The following is a 22,334-nucleotide window of genomic DNA, read 5'->3' as shown; positions in this document are numbered from 1 at the left end:
TTCCTGGACCGGCTTCTGGAGTTTCTACAGAGATTACGTACGACCTGCTGGAGGCGCCAGCCGTCTGGAACCCACGACCTGCAGGAGGTGCCTGCATCCAGACCATCTTCCATCCTCAGGGAGTCGCCTAAGTCCCAGCGGCCGTATCCCTACGGGCTCCTCCTGGGGGGATTACGTGCTTCCAGGGTGAAGTCCGATCTGCATCTGCAAACAGGCCTCGCCATCTGACGGTAGAGACCGACGAGGAATTCTCTCCTTGGCAGCAGTGCAGACTCTACCTCAGAACAAGGGTATACGCTCCAGGTCCTAACAGCAAGCATGAGATCAGATCATCTTATTATATCTTTGATACTGCTACTAGGGTATCTGCAGCTGCTATTTCGGCAAGAAGGTGGGCCTGGCTCAAATCTTCTGACCTTCACCCTGAGGTACAAGACAGGTTATCCGACCTGCCTTTTGTAGGAGATAATCTGCTTGGCGAACAGATTCAACGGACGGTGGTGGAACTTAAGGACCATCATGAGACCCTAAGACAGCTCTCTCTGATGCCTTCTGACTATTCTTCTAAACAGCCCTTCAGAAAGGTCTCTAAAAAGTCATTCTTCCGCCCGAAGAAGTCCTACCCGCCACCAACCAGATCCCATGCCACGAGACCTTTTCAAAAAGCAGTCTCGTCAAACACGTAAACAAAAACCACAAGCAGCTCCTCAACCAGGGCCTGCTTCAGGTTTTTGACTTCCACCTAGAGAGCAGCAGCCAGCTTCCACTGCCTCACATACCATTGGGAGGTCGATTGTGCCACTTCCACAACCTATGGCACTCAATCACCTCAGACCAATGGGTACTGGCGATAATTGCTCAGGGTTACCATCTGAACCTTTTCTCTGTGCCACCGGACTCCCCACCTCTACCGATGTGGAGAACATCCGATCACTCCATCCTTCTGGATCAAGAGGTCTCCCTCCCTCTTCAGTCCAAGGCAATAGAACCCGTACCCTGCTCTCAGCATGGTCTAGGATTCTATTCCTGGTTCTTTCTAATCCCCAAAAAATCGGGAGGCGTTCGTCCTATTCTGGACCTACTGGCCCTCAACAAGTACCTCCAGTGAGAGAAGTTCAAGATGGTAACCTAAGGCTCGCTTCTTCCTCTTCTACAAAGAGGAGACTGGCTCTGCTCTCTGGACCTCCAGGACGCATACACTCATATTGCGATAACTCCATCTCATGCAAATACCTGAGGTTTCTAGTAGGCCCCAAGCACTATCAATACTGAGTGCTTCCATTCGGTCTGGCATCTGCGCCACGAGTCTTCACAAAATGCCTCGTAGAAGTTGCAGCCTTCCTCAGAACCCAAGGTGTTCACGTCTACCCCTATCTAAATGACTGGTTAATCAGAGCTCCCACTCAGCAAGCTGCTCTGTCGTCCCTCAATCTAACCTTTCACACTCTAATTTCATTAGGATTTCTTGTCAACTACGACAAATCCTACTTAGTTCCATCTCAAACTTTGTCGTTCATTGGGGAAGACTTGGACACCTTGCAGGCAAAGACTTTCCTGCCTCGACAGCGAGCCCTCACGCTCATGTCTCTTGCACACCAGCTGCAGTCTCAGCACTCCGCGACTGCACGCCACTTTCTCATCCTCCTGGGAAACATGGCATCCTCAGTTCAGGTCACACCAATGGCCCGTTTGGCCATGAGAGTCATGCAGTGGACTCTAATGTCTCAATGGACTCAAAGTATTCAGCCCCTGTCGACCATTGTCCACGTAACCGACTCACTCCATCAGTCTCTAGCCTGGTGGAAAAATCAGATCAATCTCTTCCACGGCTTGCCCTTTCAGGTTCCAGACCCTCAATTAATTCTCACCACTGATGCTTCCAACCTTGGATGGGGAGCCCATGTGGCCAATCTGCAGACACACGGATCTTGGTCTCCAGAGGAAGTCAAACACCAAATAAATTTCTTGGAGCTTCCAGCAATCAGACATGCTCTCTGGACATTTCAGGATTGCCTCTCAAATCAAGTTATCCTGATCCAGACAGACAATCAGGTGGCCATGTGGTACATCAACAAACAGGGAGGCACGGGCTCCTTCCTTCTGTGTCAGGAAGCTGCATAGATATGGGCGGAGGCCCTCTCCCATTCGATGTACCTCAGGGCCACCTACTTGCCGGGAGTGGACAATGTATTGGCAGACAAGCTGAGTCGCATCTTTCAACCGCACGAGTGGTCTCTCAACCCCTCGGTGGCGAACTCCATCTTTCAACAATGGGGATATCCTCAGATAGACCTCTTTGTGTTTCCTCAAAACCGCAAAGTAGAGAACTTCTGTTCTCTCATTCGCAGCAAACACTCTCAGCCCAGAGACGCATTCTCCCTCTCTTGGGCAACCGGTCTACTCTACACATTCCCTCCACTTCCTCTTCTCTCGAAGACTCTCGTGAAGTTACGTTAGGACAAGAGAACCATGATCCTGATAGCACCTCACTGACCACGCCAAGTGTGGTTTCCAATACTGCAGGATCTCTCCATTCGCAGGCACATTCTCTTGGGAAAGGACCCGCTGCTGATCACTCAAAACGACGGGTGCCTCCGCCATCCCAATCTTCATGCCTTGTCCCTGATGGCATGGATGTTAAAAGGTTAATCCTTCAGCCATTTAACCTTTCTGAACCAGTTTCCTGTGTCTTGATTGCTTCACGGAAGCCTTAATGGAACAGGTTCACGTCATGGTGCTCTTCTCAGTCCCTTGACCCCTTTACCTATCCAGTCACGAAGATTTTGGACTATCTCTGGCATTTATCAGAGTCAGGTCTAAAAACTTTTTCCATCAGAATGCATGTCAGTGCGGTAGCCGCCTTCCATAAAGGTCTTGGGGATGTTCTTATATCAGTACAACCCCTTGTAACACGTTTTCTGAAAGGCTTGCTTCACCTCAAGCCTCCACTGCGTCCTCCGGCCCCTTCTTGGGACCCCAACCTGGTTTTGGGTCAGCTCATGAAATCACTATTCGAGCCTCTTCACTCCTGTGATCTTCGCTATCTTGCATGGAAAGTGATTTTCCTTTTGGCAATCACTTCAGCTCGCAGAGTTAGTGAATTACAGGCCCTAGTTACCTATCCGCCTTACACTAAACTTTTGCAGGACCGGGCGGTACTCCACACTCACCCTAAGTTCTTGCCTAAGGTAGTATCGGAGTTTCACATTAACCAATCCATTATACTACCTACCTTCTTTCCCAGGCCCCATTTCAATCCAGGAGAACAGGCTCTGCATACCCTTGACTGTAAACGGGCTCTAGCTTTCTACCTAGACCGTACAGCTGCCCACAGGGAAAGCACTCAATTGTTTGTCTCTTTCCACCCTAACAAGTTAGGAAAGCCTGTGGGTAAGCAGACTCTCTCCTCCTGATTGATGGACTGCATATCCTTTTGCTATCAGCAAGCGGGCATTCCATTTTAAGACCATGTTAAAGCACACTCTGTGAGGGCCATGGCAACTTCAGTAGCACACCTACGATCGGTACTGCTTCCTGACATTTGCAGGGCTGCCATCTGGAGTTCTCTTCACACCTTTGCAGCCCACTATTGCTTGGACAAAGCCGAAAGACAAGATTCCATCTTTGGCCAGTCTGTCCTTCGTAACCTATTTACAACGTGACGTACCAACACCCTTCCGCCTGCCTGGTAGGGTTCAGGATGCCCTCATCCAAATTTTATCCCAGTCCTAGTGCCTCACACACCTGGGTACATTTGGTGCATTTCTCGGACATCCTCAGCTCGGTACTCACCCATATGTGAGGACTACCATCCTACTTGTCCTGTGAGAAAGCAAATGTTGCTTACCTGTAACAGGTTTTCTCACAGGACAGCAGGATGTTAGTCCTCACGAAACCCGCCCGCCGCCCTGTGGTCCTGGGTTCGTTATGTTTTCTTATTTTATTTTTTGGCACTGCCTGTAGCTTTTAAACAAGACAAGCACTGCCTGTAGCTTTTAAACAAGACTGAAGGGGGACCCCTGCTGGCTGCAGGGTTAGTGATTGGGCTCCTTCCTGTGATGTCACCCATATGTGAGGACTAACATCCTGCTGTCCTGTGAGAACACCTGTTACAGGTAAGCAACATTTGCTTTTCCTCTAAATTCGACTCAATGACTTTCACTATTCAAAATTTTTTTTCCATTCTGTTGGATCATTCACAGAATTTATTATAGCAATCGTGGAAACTGAGGGAATTGGCAACAAACACAAGGAGTTGAATCGGTATAAAAATGGACTTTATTGAATCTTGCCCGACTCTGGCCGAGTTTCGGTCATTCGAGCTGCCTCAGGGGCTTGAGAGCCACTTGAATTGGCTCAGATTAGCATGGATCTCTCATATCATACTTTAGAGAAACATCAACAAAAACTAACTATACAAACTGTTGAATCTGTTTTTACCAATGGAATCTCTTTTTTAAACCAGCCACTTTTAACAACACCGCTGTAAGCGCAATGGCGATTCAGTACTACTCGCTGCTCAACACTGAATGGTATAATGATCATTTTGGATCGGTTGCCGGTTTGTTTTCTTGGACCAACTGAGGGAATTGGACACTAAATTTCAAGTCGATAATTTTAAGGATTCTCAATTTGTTAATCATAAATTGGAAAATATGGGTAATGTTTTAAGATGATGCAAGCTCAGATTTTCAGTTTTCATCATTGTTCTATGATTTCTCCTTTGGAAATGCTGAGAAAATTCTATTAGACTTCCTCACGGTATCCAAAGAGACTAGCCCTGATATTGTTAAAGTCTATTATTTCACTGTTAAAAATGTTCTTCAGACAGAGATCAGCAGACCTCTTTTTCTCCTATATTGGATATTTCTGCTTTTCTAGAGCAATCTAACTCAGAAAATCTAGAAAGGGCCACTTTTATAGTAAACTTCTCTTAGAGAGACAGACAAACAATGGTCATTGAAGTTGCTCTTTCGTTTATCTAATAAATCTTTTATGGGTCAATTAATATTTCTCTTTATAGTTGTGATAAAGAGTACACAGAATAGAAGGAAAGTTTTTCTTTCGAAAAAGTCTAGGGTTTTAGCCTTAGGGGCAACATTAATTTTATTTATTTATTTATTTATTTAACAGTTTTATATACCGAAGTTCTAGTAACAAAGTTACTAATCAATTCGGTTTACATTATAACAATAAAATTGACAGTATATAGAATAATGTCTTACAGAGAACAGGGAAGATTGAACTTGGAAATAAATAAAATAACTTAATGAGAGCAATAAATAACTTCAACGGAGCAAGGAGAGTACAATTTAAATACAATATAAAATAGGAGAATATATTTTCGGAATTGACTGTGTCGGGCCTGAGGTCGATTGTTGAAAAGTTCAGAATAGTTAATGGGATTAGGAGAATGCTTGATTAAACAACCATGTCTTGAGTCTCTTTTTAAAGGTGGGTGTCGATTGTTCCAATCTCAGGTCAGGAGGGAGAGAATTCCAGAGTTTATGTTGCAATTTCCCTGTAAATATGTAATTCAATAACAGTGTTAAATATATTTTTGGAGATCTAATACATTTAGAAAATTTTCTCCAGGTTAAATCTGTTATTTCAGTATTGGGAACCTGTTGAAAATTGGTGAAACATACATTGCTAATTGTTTCTTTTTTTAATTCCTGTCTATGAGGTGGTCTAATTATAATGGTTGTTTGCTTTTTTATTTCTTTTCTTTTGTTTGTTTAAATTCCCCATGTTTCTCCTGTAACAAAAGGTTTTTGTATTAATTTATGAAAGTTAATAAAAATAGTTAAAAAAGGAAATTAAACATCAAAGGCACAACTTTTCTCTTATTAAAAACTACAATTAGGTGAAAACATTACACCACCAACTAAAAATATTCATTATAGATCTGATTAAACGAAGATTAAGTGGAATGCCCTTAGTACGTACCCTTTATTACCAATTTGTATTACCTGCACAATATCTCTAAGAACAAAATATTTTTTATTTGTAAATTTTTACATATGCTGTATTACCTTTTATTTCTTGTACCTGGCAACCTTCTTATGGGCAGAGTGCAATCTGGAACCCAGTACATGAATGCTTGTTCTATACAGTAAGTGTCACTGTTGTACAATGACTGGAATGACTGGAATTCCATCCCTACTTCCTGCCAGCCTGAGAAGCAGATCTGGGAATAATGCTTGGCTCTCTCACATGACAGAGTATAGTGCTACTCTTGAGTCATTCAGCCAACCATTATTACCAGTTTTGAATGCAATAGCATTCTCCATAGTATGTACTAAGGGATTTCACTACACTTTCCAGAATTCACAACATATGCCAAAATCCACTAATGTATACCATGTCCTATGTTATTGTCTATTCTATGCACACTTTCTTATGTATTATTTTTGCATATATGTTGTTTCTGTAGATTTTTTTGTCTTTCCTCATTTTCTTCCTTCAATTTCCACTGTCATTCTCCCCAACAGTATACCTGGATGGCTCAAGGAATACCCACTGGCCTGAAGGCTTGAGGTGTGCCTCCTTCAAGGAGACCCCTCAGCACCACTCGTTGGCTAGCAGAGACTGTCACAGAAGTGGTAGTTGTCTCATCTCCCTACTCGAGCCTGAGCCCACTGCCTTCGTGGCATATCCAGGTTTGAGTGGCTTTGATAGATGGGGAGTGCACAGCACTACAGCCTGAGCCATAGGGTCAGCCTGTTTCTACAGACTTTTACTGATAATAAATCTTTTTTTAAGCTTTTATTCAAAGTTGTAGTGACATAGAAAGTTGTTAATATCATAGAATAATTCCCATAAAAGATAATATATTGCTTTATTTATACTGGAAAATTATTAGGGATCATTTATAGAGTGTATTTTTTATGTGTTATTTTTAGGTATTCTTTAACTTTTACCAAAAAAGAGTAGATTATGAAGCCTTCAGAGCAATCAATGATGCATGCCTGGTCTATAATGGAAGACTTGTGATTGATACCACCTTTCATACCAATGATGTGACTATCAGAGCTGCAGGTCCTTTAACCAAATATTCCAGTCAATATTATGCAAACGAATGGACACACAGCAATTTCAGCTCAAAAGAGATTGGTTTTCAACTTGCTGCAGCCATGCTACCTCTCTTTGATCCAACTCTTGAGCCTATTTCTGAACCACCAGAGGATCTGGATAAACTCCTGCCTATGTACAAAGCAGCTAAAATTCAAGGTTTGTGAAAACAATTCTCCAAATATTATTGATATTAATTAAAACCAATTGATCCATACAGAGATACTATGACAGTGGTAGGCAACTCTGGTCCTAGAGTGCCACAAACAGGTCTGATTTTCAGAATATCCATAACAAATATGTATGAGATATATTTGTATGTATTTTCTCTATTGTATGCAAATATATCTCATGCATATTAGTTGTGGATATCATGAAAACCAGATCTGTTTGTGGCACTCCAGAACTGATGTTGCCTACCCCTGCATTAAGATATTCCCAGTTTTATTCTCTATACTTTTATGAATAATTCCTAACATTGGGGTAGATTTTCAAAGACGCGCATGTGTGGATGTGTGCACGATTCCCGGCGCACACACATGTACATGGCAATTTTATAAAATGTGCACTCATTTAAAACAAATCAAAGAAAATTCTTTTTCACTCAGCGCATAATTAAGCTCTGGAATTCATTGCCAGAGGATATGGTTACAGCAGTTAGTGTAACTGGTTTTAAAAAAGGTTTGGATAAGTTCCTAGAGGATAAATCCATAAACTGCTATGACGGTCATTGATAAGCAACAGTAGCTTGTGATCTATCTAATGTGTGGGTACTTGCCAGGTACTTTTGACTTGGATTGGCCACTGTTGGAAACAGGTCAATGGGATTGATGGACCCTGGGTCTGACCCAGTATAGCATATCTTATGTTCATATGTTCTTATGTACCTCCCAGCCCTCATGCCCCTAAGGATCCTTTATAATCAATTGGAGTGGAGGAGTAGCCTACTGGTTAGAGCAAACCAGGGAAGCCAGGGTTCAAATCCCACTGCTCTCCTTGTGACCTTGGGCAAGGCATTCTACCCTCCATTGGCTCAGGTACAAACTTAGAGGAACATGTTAAGACCCGGGCATGCACGTTTGCCGGCAGGCGAACATGGTTGTGGCGATTTTTTAACATATGTACATTTACATGCGCATTTCATAAAATCAGCTATACATGCATACATGTGTGCATGACTTTATACTGATGCACACATGTGCACGCAAATGCCGACTTCAGTGTGTAAGTGGGGGAAATTTTAGTAGATTCGCACACTGACACAATTACCTGTTTCCCCAGTTCATTCCCAATTTGCTCCAGTAAAGGAGAGGACTTCCTAAACCCCCAAGCTAATTTGCCTCCCTTTTATCTCTGGGGAGAGGGAAATACCTACAGTACCTGAATATAATCTGCTTTGAAATTTCCTGAAAAGCAGAAAATAAATAAAATGGGGCACTCTCTACTATGGCCTCCTGCTATCCAGGAGGCAGGGTGTCCTGCTGTGACCACCAGACCAAGAAACATTGTCTCAAAAGATCTGGCTGCTTCTGAAAGATGTAAAAAATAAAAGATGGTACTCATTAGTAGATTTCAACAAGTGGAAAGTAAACTATTAGTCTAAAGCAGGAGTGGGGAGCCTGCAGGCACATTGTGTACTTTCTTCTGACCCCCAGCAAGATCCCAAGAAACAACTGATCACATTTGGAGCTCCTACTTTGCTTTAAAATTTCTCTCAAATAGCTGCTCCCAGTAGTGACAACACTCCCACTCACCACTGAATCTGGATTCAATGAGTTCTCTTCTCACTGCTGCCATCCCATCCCATGCTGCTCTACCCATTACAGTTCTCTTCTGAGCCCCTAAAGGCCAAACAAATGTCCTCCATCCTTTTTGCTTGTGGCAAACAGTTGTTCCTGATATAGACAAAGAATTAGCTGAAGGGGAGCAGGCTTACCTCAAAGGTCTTTTTTTTTTTCTTTTAAAAACTGTTCCATGTCCCCTTCTCTTCCAAAAATAAACATTGGACTGAATAAGCCCTGAACCATGCTGCTGCAGCTTTTAAAAGGGACTACCCCCAATAAAGTTAAAAAAATAACTCTTCTGGTTTACCAAAAGAGCAGGGTTCAGATGGGCTGGGAAAGAAAGAGAGGAAAAGACTGGTGGGGATGTGCTGGTGGTTGATGTTTTCAGCTTTTGCACTGCTCTCACTTTCACTCCCTAATCCCCTGCTAATGGGGCCCACCAAGCAGGGCCACTGCGTCCCATTAGGCAAACTAGACAGTCACTTTGGGCGCCAACCATTAGGGAGCACCGAAGAGCAGCCATGTGGGACCACAAGCGGAGCCTATCCCGCTCGCGGCAAAGAGGAGCAAAGCATGGGGCAACGATGACAACAGTATGGAGAGGACAGGAAGGGAAGGAAGACCGGTGAATGGGGAACCAGCATGTCTTACTACCAGCGTGGGGTTGTTCTTGTCTTGGTGAGTCACAACTCGGATCACCCTGCTCACCAACCCTGGTGCGGCCACCATTGAGTGAGAGAAGGAGGAGGAGGAGGACCTCGCAGACTGGAGCTGGGAGGAGAATCAGGGGAGAGAAGCCAGCCGGAGAAGGAGACATGCATGCCAGGATGTCCCAAGCCGGGCCAATGTGGGAGAGAGGTGCCCAGAACAGGAGGAGCTGCCTGGGCCTGGGCTGCTTCTTGCTGCTCCCATCCCTGGCGCTGGCTTGGACATACAGAGAGGAGCCGGGGGAGGAAGACAGGTGAGTCCCTGGAAATAAAGAGTCCAGATACAGGTCAGGCAGCCCCGGGCTGGGTCTGGGCTGCTTTAAGCTCTGTACTCTGATCGCTTGTTTTATGTATTTATTTATTTGACCAGTTCCATAGCTGCACTTTGTGCCGCTTTATGTGCCATTCACTTATGGCTTGCTAAGTCAGACCCACAATAAAAGGGCAATCTGAGTAAAATCCAGTTTTTCTCACCTTTCTGCAGGGAAATTTGTTCACAAAACAAAATAACTACTACCAAATACCGATGTTTGAAGTCTGGAGAGCTAATGACCTGATTTAGGTTATGCGCCCAATCTTCCCAAGAACCGGCAGCTCCTCTCCGCTGACAGTGCACAGGAACTGCTTCCCCATCAGCTCCAGCTGTGCTTCCACCACCATGGCCTCTCCTGGAGAGAGCACACCAGCAACAACCCCCGCTTTACCAGGGCCACATCGTGCTCAGTGGTGGCACCAGAGACCGCAGGGGACAGGGAGGTTAGGGGAGGAGAGCATAACAATCAGCTGAGGTGTGGCAGGGTTCAGTCCTGGGGGAGATGGGGGGAGGGGTGGGCGCAAGGTAAAGGTTTGCCTAGGGCGCCTAATACCCTTTCACCGGCCCTGCTGCCAAGGGTTTTATGACTGCTAATATGGCTCATCACAAAGTGTTCCCCAGCCCTTATCTAGAGAAAAGAATCACACTCTGGCAACAAATATTGGACTCATTTACAACATATACAGACACTACCTTTCTCACACATTTACAACATATGACAGATTTATTGGAGCTGACAAGAAACTTGCCAGAAGTAGTCCCCATCATCCCAATACTGGTCACAGAGAACTAAGTGGAAGAAGACCAGTGGGCAGTGTTTGAATTTTGCAGAGGAGGTGCTGGTCTTGACTGTTATGCTATGTCTGACAGGCAGTGAACATGAGCATGTGATGCCTGCATATTTTTGCTGTGTCCAGTACCACCTAAAGGGAAAACTATTATCAGTATTTAAAGTAATCACATGCTTGTATTAATTGAGCACAGGCATCCTATGCTCTTTGGTGATTATAAACAGCAGGCTTTTGAAAAGGGATTGTTGCACTGGTGGATCCTTGGACCGAGGGGGAGTTGACGCTACCTGTGGAGAGGAGCTCCACAGGTCCCCACCATTAGTTGGTGAGGCTGATGACAGGCAGAGACCCCTCTGGAGCTTCACCATTACAAGCCCACGTTCCCTTCAGGTTGAGCCCTCGGGTGTTAGGGTCGGCTGGACTTACGTGGGGTGTCTGTGATGATGGAGGTCCAGGAGAAGGAGAGTTGCTGGAGAGTAGGAGCTGCACTAGATCAGGCAGCAATGTATGAGGGCAGGCTGCAGGAAAGAGACAACACAAGCAGCGAAACTCATGATTGGATTCCAGGCGGCGAAACTCATGGTCAGATTCCAGGCAGGGGTCGAGGCAGACGGCGTGACTCGTATTAAGTATATGGTCCAAAGTAAAAAGCCAAGGCAGTCCAAGGAACTCAGGATCTCAAGAACTCAAGAACTCAGGAACTCAGGAGCAACACGTAGATCACAAGAAGCAAGGAGCCCTGTTGCTAGGGCATTGGATGAAGGCAGGGACTACCCTTATATAGCCCCTGGAAGATGATGTCATCGCTGAGACCCATGGGGCTTTTTCCACCACGGGCCCTTTAAATCTGGCATGGAGGCACACGTGCACATCTAGGGAGTCAGGTAGAAACAGAGCATTGGTGGTGTTCCAGCCACGAGACAGCAGGGAAAGCGTTGGCTGGCGGCTCAGAGCTGCTTGGTGGGCCGTGAAAGGAGAGAATTGCATTGGCAGCAGCTCCCTGCCACTGCCAGGGCAACTGGGCTTGCTTCTGCCATGGCAGCACGGTGGTAGGTGAGTGAGGCCGGTAGCAGGGCCCCTCCTCTAAGCCCCCTCCTGAGGGTTTCGGTTTTCTGGGATGAGGAGCATGGAATTGCTTGATTAGGTTTTTATCCAAAATATTGGAGGCCGGCTCCCAAGTGTTTTCTTCTTGGCCATAACCCTCCCAAGCGAGGCCACGTCTCCTCACATTCAGGACCTTCCATACTTGAATCATGGTATCGGACTCTGAAGCAATTTGCTGTGGCTGGGATGACTTTCAAGAGGGCCATGAGAATATCAGCGGTTTGAGGAGGGAGACGTGGAAGACGTTATGAATTCCTAAAGAATTAGGTAAGCGTAGCTGGTAGGTTATGGGCCCCATCTGTTTGATAATGGGAAAAGAGCCTATATATCTAGGTGCTAAGCACATCGATGGTAGTCTAAGATGGATGTGGCATGTACTGAGCCAAACTTTGTCTCCGGGTCTAGCTTGAGGTGCTGGTCTCCGATGGGCATCTGCCGATCTCTTTGAGTGAGTACTCCCTTTTGTAACAACTCAGATGTACGAGCCCACAACGTCTGAAGTTTCATAGCTGTTAATTGAATCGCTGGAGACAGAACATTGAGAGGAATTGGTAAAGGAGATAAAAGCTGCCTTCCGTACACAATTTGGAATGGTGATGATTCTGTAGAGGCACAGAAATGGGAGTTTTGTGAGAAATCTGCCCAGGGTAAAAAGTTGGCCCAGTTGTCCTGCTGATCATTGGGATAGGACTGGAGAAAGGTCTTTAAGGAATGATTGGTTCGTTTGGCCTGACCGTTGGCCTGCAGATGATATGCAGTTATAAAGTCCAGTGTTGTATTTTTTACACAACGAACTAACACCAAAAGTAAGCTGTAAACTCGGGGCCTCTTTCGGAGACCACATGCTGAGGCAACCCATGAAGGCAGAACCTATGCTAAGAAAAGAGTCGGGCAAGCTCAGGAGCTGTAGGAAAGCCTGGTAATGGGACAAAATGTGCCATTTTAGAGAAGCAGTCGATCATGACCCAAATAACAGAGTTACCGTTACAAAGAGAGAGGTCCACCACAAAATCGGTGGACAAGTGGTCCAGGATTCCCTGGGGACTGGCAATGGCTGTAACAGCCCCCAGAGTATTCCCACCAACGGTTTCTGCTGTGTGCAGGTGGGACAAGAGTCCACATAGGCTCGGACATCGCTTAGCATTTGGGGCCACCAATAGTAGCATTGAAGGAGAGCAAGAGTCCAAGCCCAGCAAGGGTGACCTGCCACACGGGAGTCATGGGACCATTCCAAAATCTTTTCATGGAGCCTGCGGGGAGTGACTGTTTTCCCTGGAGGAACAGTCTGGGAGACAGATAAGAAGATTCATGCTAGATTCATGATGTGCTGTAGTTGTTCAGGAAGATCCTCTGGCAGAAAAGTGCATGATAGTGCATCAGCCCAAGCATTCTTGATCGCTGGAAGGTAATTCAAGTTGAAATTGAAGCGGGTGAAGAAGAGGGACCAGCGGGTCTGCTGGGCATTCAAGCATTGAGCATGTTGTAGGTGTTCGAGATTCTTATGATCAGTGTAGATTGTGAACCAATGTTGCGCACCCTCCAGCCACTGGTGCCATTCCTCGAGGGCTAACTTGATAGTGAGGAGTTCCCTGTTGCCTATCCCGTAGTTGTGCTTAGCAGAAGAGAACTTTCAGGGAAAAAAGAACACAGATGCAGGGTGCCCTTAGGAGAGCCCTGGCTTAAGACAGCCCCAACTCCTACCAAGGATGCATCCACTTCTAGGATGAAGGGGTGATTAGGGTCTGGATGGTGCAAGCAGTGTTCCTGTAGAAACACTTCCTTCAGGTCCTGAAAAGCTGTCACAGCCTCGGTGATCCTGATCTTAACATCGGCTCCCTTGCACATGAGGGCTATAAGTGGAACTGCAATCAGGGAATAATTAGGGATGAAATGTTGGTAATTTATTTATTTATTTATTTAAGTTTTTTTATATACCAACATTCAAGACAGTAGTCCCATCATGCTGGTTCACAAGAAACAGGGGTGCAATAAACTTTACAATTTGAACAATGGTGCAGAAAAGCAGTTACATGTAACAGGGAATCAATAACTAGGAGTAAGAAGGAAAATGAATAATTGGCAAACCCCCAAAAACTTTGGAGAGCCCGCAGTCCAGTTAGTTGGGTCCAGTCACGGATGCTCTTCAGTTTGCCCGGATCCATGGAGAAACCACAGCTGGAAACTATGTATCCTAGAAAGGGAAGGCTTTCTTTTTCAATTGTCCAGTTTAGTGTATAGATGATGCTCCCAGAGGCAATGTAGACTTGGCAGACATCAGGCAATGAGATGGAAAATATAAGGATGTCATCTAGGTACACCACAACTCTGTTATAGAGGAGATCACGGAAGATCTCGTTCATCATTTTTTGGCAGACCGCCTGGGCATTACACACTCCGAAGGGCATAACAAGGTAGTTGTAGTGCCCATCTCTTGTATTGAAGGCGGTCTTCCATTTGTCATTGGGTTGAATGTGAACCAGGTTGTAGGCCACTCGTAAATCCAGTATGGTGAAGATCTTTGCTCCCTGCAGGCAGTCAAATAATTCTGCGATCAGTGCGATCTAGTGATTGCATTGAGGCCACGGTAATCAATACAGGGCCATAATGTCCCATCCTTCTTCATCATGAAAAAGAATCCTGCTCCAGCAGGAGAAGTGGATAGTCAGATGAATCCCTACTCAAGCTTCTTCCGGATATAGTCTGACATAGTCTTGGTTTCTGGAATGGATAGCAGGTAAACCCTAACACGTGGAGGAGTGGTACCCGTTCAATGGCACAGTCGAGGCTGATGAAGCTTCTTATGACTCCGCATTCCGCACAGTGCTCCTTAAGCTCCTGGCTGCCAGAGGATAGGGGGGAACAGATGCTTTATTTTGCAGCTCATGCATTGTACAAACTCTCCTGCTACGGACTGGAGATGGAGGAGATTGGCAATGCTTCTTGCGGCAACATAGGCTGCATAGTTTATCGTCCTGCTCCTAGTTGCTGGAGGGGAAGGGGAGCCAATGTTTCTTTTTGCAGCGCTGCAATGTTTTTCCTGCTCCCAACTGAAGGGGGAAGGCTGATAATGATGCTTGTGGCCCCACAGGCCATGCTGCATCTTAATGCATGGCAGAGCAGAGCAAAGAGAAATGCCTGTGCAGGCTGACTATGAGCTCCCTCCAAGGATGGCCCTGAAGGGAGAGCAGACACCAGGAGCAGGTTGCAGCAGCTCTTCATACCCAGGAAGCAAAGCTCTAGAGGGTGGAAGGGAGGCTTTTCAGCCACATTGTGAGAGTGTGACAGCACCCCTAGTGGATGGTACCTATGGCTGAGGCCACATTGGCTATAGACTAGCTCAGCTCTGCACAGGCTAATTAAACTAGAAAAACAGGATTCCCTAACATGTCTCTTCTTTCACCTCCAAAATCCCTGCTACTTTTCAATAAAGAGGTAATTTTCAATGCAGTTCAACATGTAAATGTAACATACTATCATATCAATTTTCAAAAGCCATTTAAATGCATAAAGTGCATGTACATGTGTAAAACCAATGGATAACTCAATGGCCTATAGTTTAGCAATTTTCAAAAGCCCACTTGCGTGGGTAAATTGCATTCACATGTATAAAACCCAATTTTAAGCAAGTACATCCTTTTGAAAATTACCCTCTAATGTTTTAAATATCTCATCAGAGATAGATTAATAAGAATGTACTTAATGATCGTAATTTTAAAACGAGCATGCATGTGCTCATATACATATGTATAGGGTGCGCAAGTGAAGATACACTGGAATTTTTAATTGTGTGCGCACTTGGATGGATATGTTGTAAAATACATCAACTGTGCGTAAGTATGCACATAAGTTTGAGGTTATTTGAGTACAGCATGCATGTGTCTTCCATAGGACTATGTCAATTTTTGCGCGTATATATCAGCAGATTTTAAAACATGCTCGCGCGTGGTTACAGCATTTATTTATCCAGTAGCACTCCGTTTCCTGGATCCTGAACACACATTTACTTATATGTATGGGTATCACAGCAGTAACCGGGAATTTTGACCATCACATCTGTATTGCGAGTGATGTGAATGTGAGCCTCTCTTGCTGTGGCACAATTGGCTCAACCTTGTGGGCAGCATATTAAGGCCTGCACCAAAGGTGGGCAAATAAGTCTTTGCATGAGCCACACTATGACAAGGTCCGGGGGCTAAGGCTGAAGAAAGGCTTTGGAACGAGGCTAAAGCTGAAGGCAGGCTTGGAACGAGATTGAAACTGGAGCAAGACTGAACTCAAAACAGGCGACCTTTGGCTGAGGTAACGAAAAAACATCAGGGAAGCTCTTTTAGAGAATGAGGAGCTGTGCCATCATCCGAGGGCGCCACAACTTTTCCCAGTTTTCCAATTAGTCCACTAGTTTGTTCAGTTAATACTGAGGTCATCATAATATTGGTTCTTCATCCTGCATGCCACCCAGTTGATTCGGACCCCTCACCCTATTCTATAAGCCCTAAAACTCAAGATCTACAGAACTTGCTCCTCATCAGGAGCAGCAGTACAGTTACGCGGATATCTAGCATACACATGCTGCGGTTTTTGGTTTTAAAATGCTCATGCCTCACCATTCCCTGCCCCTTTTCCACTCCCTTATTCCTCATGTGGACATGAGTACATATAAGCTATTATATGGCTTTTTAAAATCCACATAGCACGCGCGACCCACATATGCATGTATGTGACCATTTTTTGCATGAACAACGCTTTTTAAATCAACCTGAATGTGAACAAGCAGAGATGTCTTTGATGATGAATGTCACTTCTGTTAAACTGCATAGGAATTTTGATATGCAGTATATAAATATTTCAAATAAATAAATAAATTTAATTTTAGCATCTTACAGCTCTGACAAATCTAATAAAGAACCTCATGTTACAGGAGACAAATGTGTGATTTGTTATATTATTATATTATCAATACATATAAAACAAATTATGTTTACTATTTGATATTATTCCATATGGTAAGTATCTTCAATTTTCTTGTGAATATTGTGATTATTAATATTTATAAAATAATTTGTGCTATGCTTTTGTATGCATTTTGGGGGAGAAAGTGACAAGAACTTTAAAGTGCTAGAGTTATAACTCTGCATCTTTATTTATACTAGGGGGTACACTTCCTGGAGGTTACCATTACTTACATATTGCCAAACCAGCAATTCCTACCCCTTTGGATGCACAAATGTCACGGCCAGATTATGTAAGTATTATTTCAGTAAAGAAATTCTTAAGTATACCAGGTGCTGAGAATGCAGGTTCCACAGAAACAGGAGATTCATTACACAAACATTTTGAATCTTACAGTAATTTTCATCACGTTACCCTACAAGTCTACAATATAGCTTAAAATAACGTAAATACTTCTCTTTACTTCTCCATTGCTCATGCCATGGTAAAGAGTCACACCTAGAATTGACTAAAGCTATGCCCTGTACAGACTATAAAACTGGCTCATTAGTGCACAATGAAGTGCAAACATTATTTGGTCACATAATATGTCTAAAGTGCTGTAATATATCAGAATGCCTGAACTGAAAAAAAGCAGAGTTGTATAAACATAAAAAATTATGACAAATACAGATTGCAGAGCCCATCCAGTCTGCTTGTTCCTGATATAATACCACAGAGCCTACACAATCATATGTACATACACCACAATAATGTAGTTTACTGTATCATGAAATGTGCCCTAATGGTCAGAGCAATGGGCTGAGAACCAGGATATCCCACTTCTCCCACTGATATCTCTTGTATACTTGAGCTAGTGATTCATCTCCTGTTACCTCAGATACCATTTAAATTATAAGATTTTAGAGCAGGGATTTATCACCATTCTACTGTACTTCATACATCCTATAGCACTATACACATGATAAGTATTATTTTTAAAAAGCATATCAGCAAGTGGCAACCAACTGTACTATCAGTTATAGCTCTATTTTATTTAATGTTTTTCTAAACTATAAAATAGTAGGGTGCTTGTGATATTCTTAGTTGGTAAGGTTCTGACACCTACCAGTATTCTGGCACTTTATCATAGGTTGGATCCTGAGGTAACAGGAGATGAATCACTCTCCTCTATTGCAGGAATCCTTTCTACACAGCCACTGTGACCATACCTGTGAACCTTTGACTTCTTTTCACCTTGAGATTGCTGTAGGTGAGCAGAGGAAAGGGCAAGTGCAAACCCCCCCCCCCCTACCCACCTCCTAACATGGACTCTCACTCAAACACACTCTCATTCACAGAGATTCTCTCACACACACTCTCTCCTCTCTCTCTAGGGATGACCCCAGCCCTTCAGCCCCTACCTAGGCCAAATCCCAGCAGTATCTAATCCTCCAACCTCCGCTGCGGCTCCCACAGGCCAATTAAGGCATCAGCACTTCCTCCTTCCTGCAGCCTACACAGTTAATACCTCCACCTTATTTTTCCAGCCTAAATGGCTAATGATGCCAATTCCTTCTTCTGAATTGTGTGGGTATAGGCTGGCACCCAGAGATTTCCAGTGTGTCTCCAGAGGCCCAAAATTTCAAGATAATTCCCAGTCTCTGGGTAATACACAGTCTTTCCTCAGCTAATGCTGTATCTAAATGTAACTTGCCTTGAGCTACCAATGAAAGGGAATGAACTAAATACACAAATAAAATGAAAGAAGTGTGCATTAAGAGAGTGGTCGTCCCTACACTAACATCATATAAACAAAAGAATGCATTTAATTTCTCTGTTCCCCAGTATGCCTCTTCTCTAGTTGCTCAGCTGACCTTTCCACCAGTAGTCAGCAGAGCTCATCAAATACATCTGTATTTTTTTTAAATTAGCTGAAGAACTCTTTACAAAGTCATGAGATAGGTTAGGCCCCAGTATATATATATTTTAAATTGTTATAATCTTTGGCTCCTTTACATTTATGTAAATAATAGTAGAAACTGGGATCTGAAGGCAATCAGTGCCTCTCTTCAAAATGAGTGAAAGCCAATGTCTACATTATTTGAATTGTTTCCAAGTTGCTGAATTTATTTGGCAGTGTGGCAAAATGTTATTACACTGACAAACATAATTATTGGTATTCCTGATATCCAAAACAATTGGTGTTTGCCCAGGATGGTATAAGGTTTCACTATCCTAGCAGCTAATCTTAATCTCATAATCAGTTTGCATAGCATTGTAAGTTTAACAAAACTGTCCAAGGGTCAATTCACAATCTTTACTCCCTTTCAATCTCTCTTATTAATACTCACATAAATTTACTTTTCAGCAGAGATCCCTCCTCCTAGAAGTGCAAATAAGGTGATGCAAATTCCTCTCTGACAGTAGTTAGAAGCTTTATCAGAGAGCTGGGTTGGTAAATACAGCAGCCATTACAATGACAATATTAGCTTCCTTCCTGTACATCTCCTTCTCATGGTCTGACTCACATTCTCTGCCGGAGCATGCCCAGTTCCCTCTGACTGGACCAAATTTATCTTCCACCTGAGAGTGACTAGATTATATCAAAGGGGTTTTGTAACAGTGAGATATACTTGCCCAGCTTGAAAGCAGAGACTAACAGAAGGAAACAAAAATAAATATTTTCTCTATTATTATTAAAATTATTGTATTTGTTTTGGGAAAGACATCCTCTCAACCTAAAATTGTCACATATTTCACATGGACCAGAGAAATCTTAAGTGAATTATTGTTACATTTCACAAGCTCTCTGGGATGCTGCATCTGCTGTGGATCTTGCTCTATTCTGAGTTTCTTATTTTCTGTTTTATCTCTTCTGCATCCACATACCTCCACTGGCTTAGGAAAACTGGAACAGACAAAAATATGGTATACCATGCAGCACAAAATAAAAACATTACAGATTTTCTATTGGCAGAAGGTCAATAAAGCTTCCGGTATAGTATTATGAGGAAAAGTACACCTTTTCAGCAGTCCAAAGGTGTGCTTGATCATAGACCTGGCAGTGTGATGGCTATGATATACCAGTCTTCTGAAGCACAGGAAGGATTGAGGATGGAAGTTAGTAGCCAGGTAACAGGAGATAGCTATTGTCATCTTCAAGCATAGAAAGAATGTGGCACAGCATGAAATATTAGATGGTATAATATAGCATCACTGAAGACTACAGTGGTTACAGTATTTACCAAGTAAACCTCCATTTCCTGGATCCTGAACATATGTACTTATATGTATGGTTATCACAGCAGTAACCAGGAAACTTGACCATCACATCTGTGTTGCGAGCATGAGCCTCTCTTGCTGCAGCACAGTTGGCGCAACCTCGTGGGCAGTGTCTTAAGGTCTGCACCAACAGTGGGCAAACGAGTCTTTGCATGAGCCACACTATGACAGGGTCCAGGGGGCTAAGGCTGAAGAAGGGCTTTGGAGCAAGGCTGAAATTGAAGGCAGGCTTGAGCAAGGCTGAAGCTGAAGACAGGCTTGGATTGAGATTGAAACTGGAGCAAGACTGAAGTCAAGACAGGTGACCTTTGGCTGAGGTAACGAAGAAACATCAGGGGAGCTCTTTTTTAGAGTGAGGAGCTATGACATCATCCAAGGCGCCATGGGCCCTTTAAAAGAACTGACATTGGGCCCGCGGGCGCTTATGAGAGGATCCGGAGCCAGTGATTCTTTTTTTTTTTAAATTTTATTTTTATTCATTTTCATCTACATTTAAGTAATCTCGCTTACTTCCAGAAAAATCAGAGATACATGGGCATATGTCTTTAACACATTAATTAAAAAATAATTAGTCATCATTAATATCCATTAAGGAAATACTCCAGAAATCTAAACATACAACCTTAAATTAATCATTTACCCATGCCCCCCACAATAAAGGTAATGAAGAAACAGAGGGGGGATGAAACATTGGGAGTTTAACAATGAAAATTAATATAAAGAAACAGGCTTACGTATCCAAACCTTATATATAGCTATGTACTTTCAGAGACTAGATTGTAACTAAGGATTGGGTAGTTATGTTCCTAGCGTCTATAAAGGACTTAAATTGCTCTGGTATTAAAAAAATGAAGGATTCATCATGCATCCTTACCAAACATTTGCATGGATATCTCAATAAAAAATTATAGCCAAGAGATATTACCTGTGTAGCTCGAGTAAAGTCAGGGTAAATTCTGACTTGCTGAGAGAAGAAGCTAGCTGAGATATTTTTAAAATATCTCTGCATTACTTGGCTCAAGTCTGCCTCATTGAAAAAAGTTACTAACAGGGTTCCTCGTTCGTAAACTTCTACTGAACTCTCTAAGAACTGAGTTAAATTCTCTAAAGCCTCTGGCTGGTTTTGGTTATTTCTCACATTAGATGTTATAGGCAAGAAAGTCAACTTATTCACTACAGGAGTTTTTTGTTCTTCAAACTTTAAAATTTCTACCATATACTTTTTCAAAGTTATAAGAAAATCTTGACCTAAAACTTTAGGGAAATTTAACAAACGTAAGTTTAATCTCCTATTATAGTTTTCTAGTTGTTCTAATAGGGATGTGCAGAGCAAAATTTTATGTTCATATTTTTTATGTCCGAAAGGGGGTCCCACTTGCGGCCAATATGGACATAAAAAAAATCCAGTGAGTTGGGTATATGTACATAGGTGCAAAAAAAAAATTTAAACCCCCTCACCCTCCTTAATCCCCCCCCCAGACTTACCACAACTCCCTGGTGATCGAGCGAGGAGTGAGGACGTCATTTCTGCAATCCTTGGCGAGAAGCATGTGACGTCGGCGGCACGTCGAGTGACGCGGCGTCACGTGATTCCCGGCTCGTTCGCGCCGGACGGCTCGTTCGGCCCAAAAAGAACTTTTGGCCAGCTTCTCGCCAAGGATTGCAGAAATGGCGTCCTCACTCCTCGCTCCATCACCAGGGAGTTGTGGTAAGTCGGGGGGGGGGGATTAAGGAGGGTGAGGGGGTTTATATTTTTATTTTGGCTCAACAATCGCGATTTCCCACATATCGAACATATCTATGTTCGATATGTGGGAAATCCGATCGTTTATGTCGAATCAATTTTTTAAGTAAAAAAAAAATATGAGTTGCGTTTTACTAATGCGGTCAATCCGAATGCACACCCCTATGTTCTAACCTCCTGTTAGTATTGTTGAAATCCTTTATAAGTTTTGTTACACAGTCAGAGTTTTTAGACATTGAAGATTCCACTTTTCTTTCCAATTTGTTCTTTTGATTCAGAGGATTGCTTCTCCACTTTTTTCTCCAGTACTTCAATTTTGTTCTTCAAACGCTTCAATTCTGACCCTTGTTCCTTGTGGCACTGGCCTAAACCGACCATTAAGTCCCATAACGCTTCAAGCGTTACAACCTCAGGTCTAGGTGGAATATGGAAGGACTCACCCATATCTTCCAAATGGGCTGAGACTCCTTCCTCCGTTGCTGTCCCGGACATTCTCACCGCTCTAGTCAGCACTCCAGATTCACCATCCGGCGTTGAAGTCAGGAAACAAGCCCCAGCTCCAACGCTGTTCAGGTCCTCTGCCTGCGGCAGCTCGGTGCTTTG

At 43.6% G+C, this 22,334-nt stretch overlaps 1 protein-coding gene across 1 annotated transcript in view; it reads left to right on the top strand.

Annotated features, from left to right (window-relative positions):
- Positions 1-22,334, top strand: part of CFAP61 (cilia and flagella associated protein 61) — an 826,389-nt gene that overhangs the window by 619,460 nt on the left and 184,595 nt on the right. The window contains exons 23-24 of the mRNA XM_029593764.1: positions 6,906-7,233; positions 16,924-17,015. Of these exons, the coding sequence (XP_029449624.1) occupies positions 6,906-7,233; positions 16,924-17,015 (420 nt within the window). The remainder of the gene's footprint in view (positions 1-6,905; positions 7,234-16,923; positions 17,016-22,334) is intronic.

This window comes from Rhinatrema bivittatum, chromosome 3, assembly GCF_901001135.1.
Source record: "Rhinatrema bivittatum chromosome 3, aRhiBiv1.1, whole genome shotgun sequence".
Classification (NCBI taxonomy): Eukaryota; Metazoa; Chordata; class Amphibia; order Gymnophiona; family Rhinatrematidae; genus Rhinatrema; species Rhinatrema bivittatum.
The sequence above is the reverse complement of the archived record's forward strand: the minus strand, read 5'-3'. Positions and strand labels throughout refer to the sequence as shown.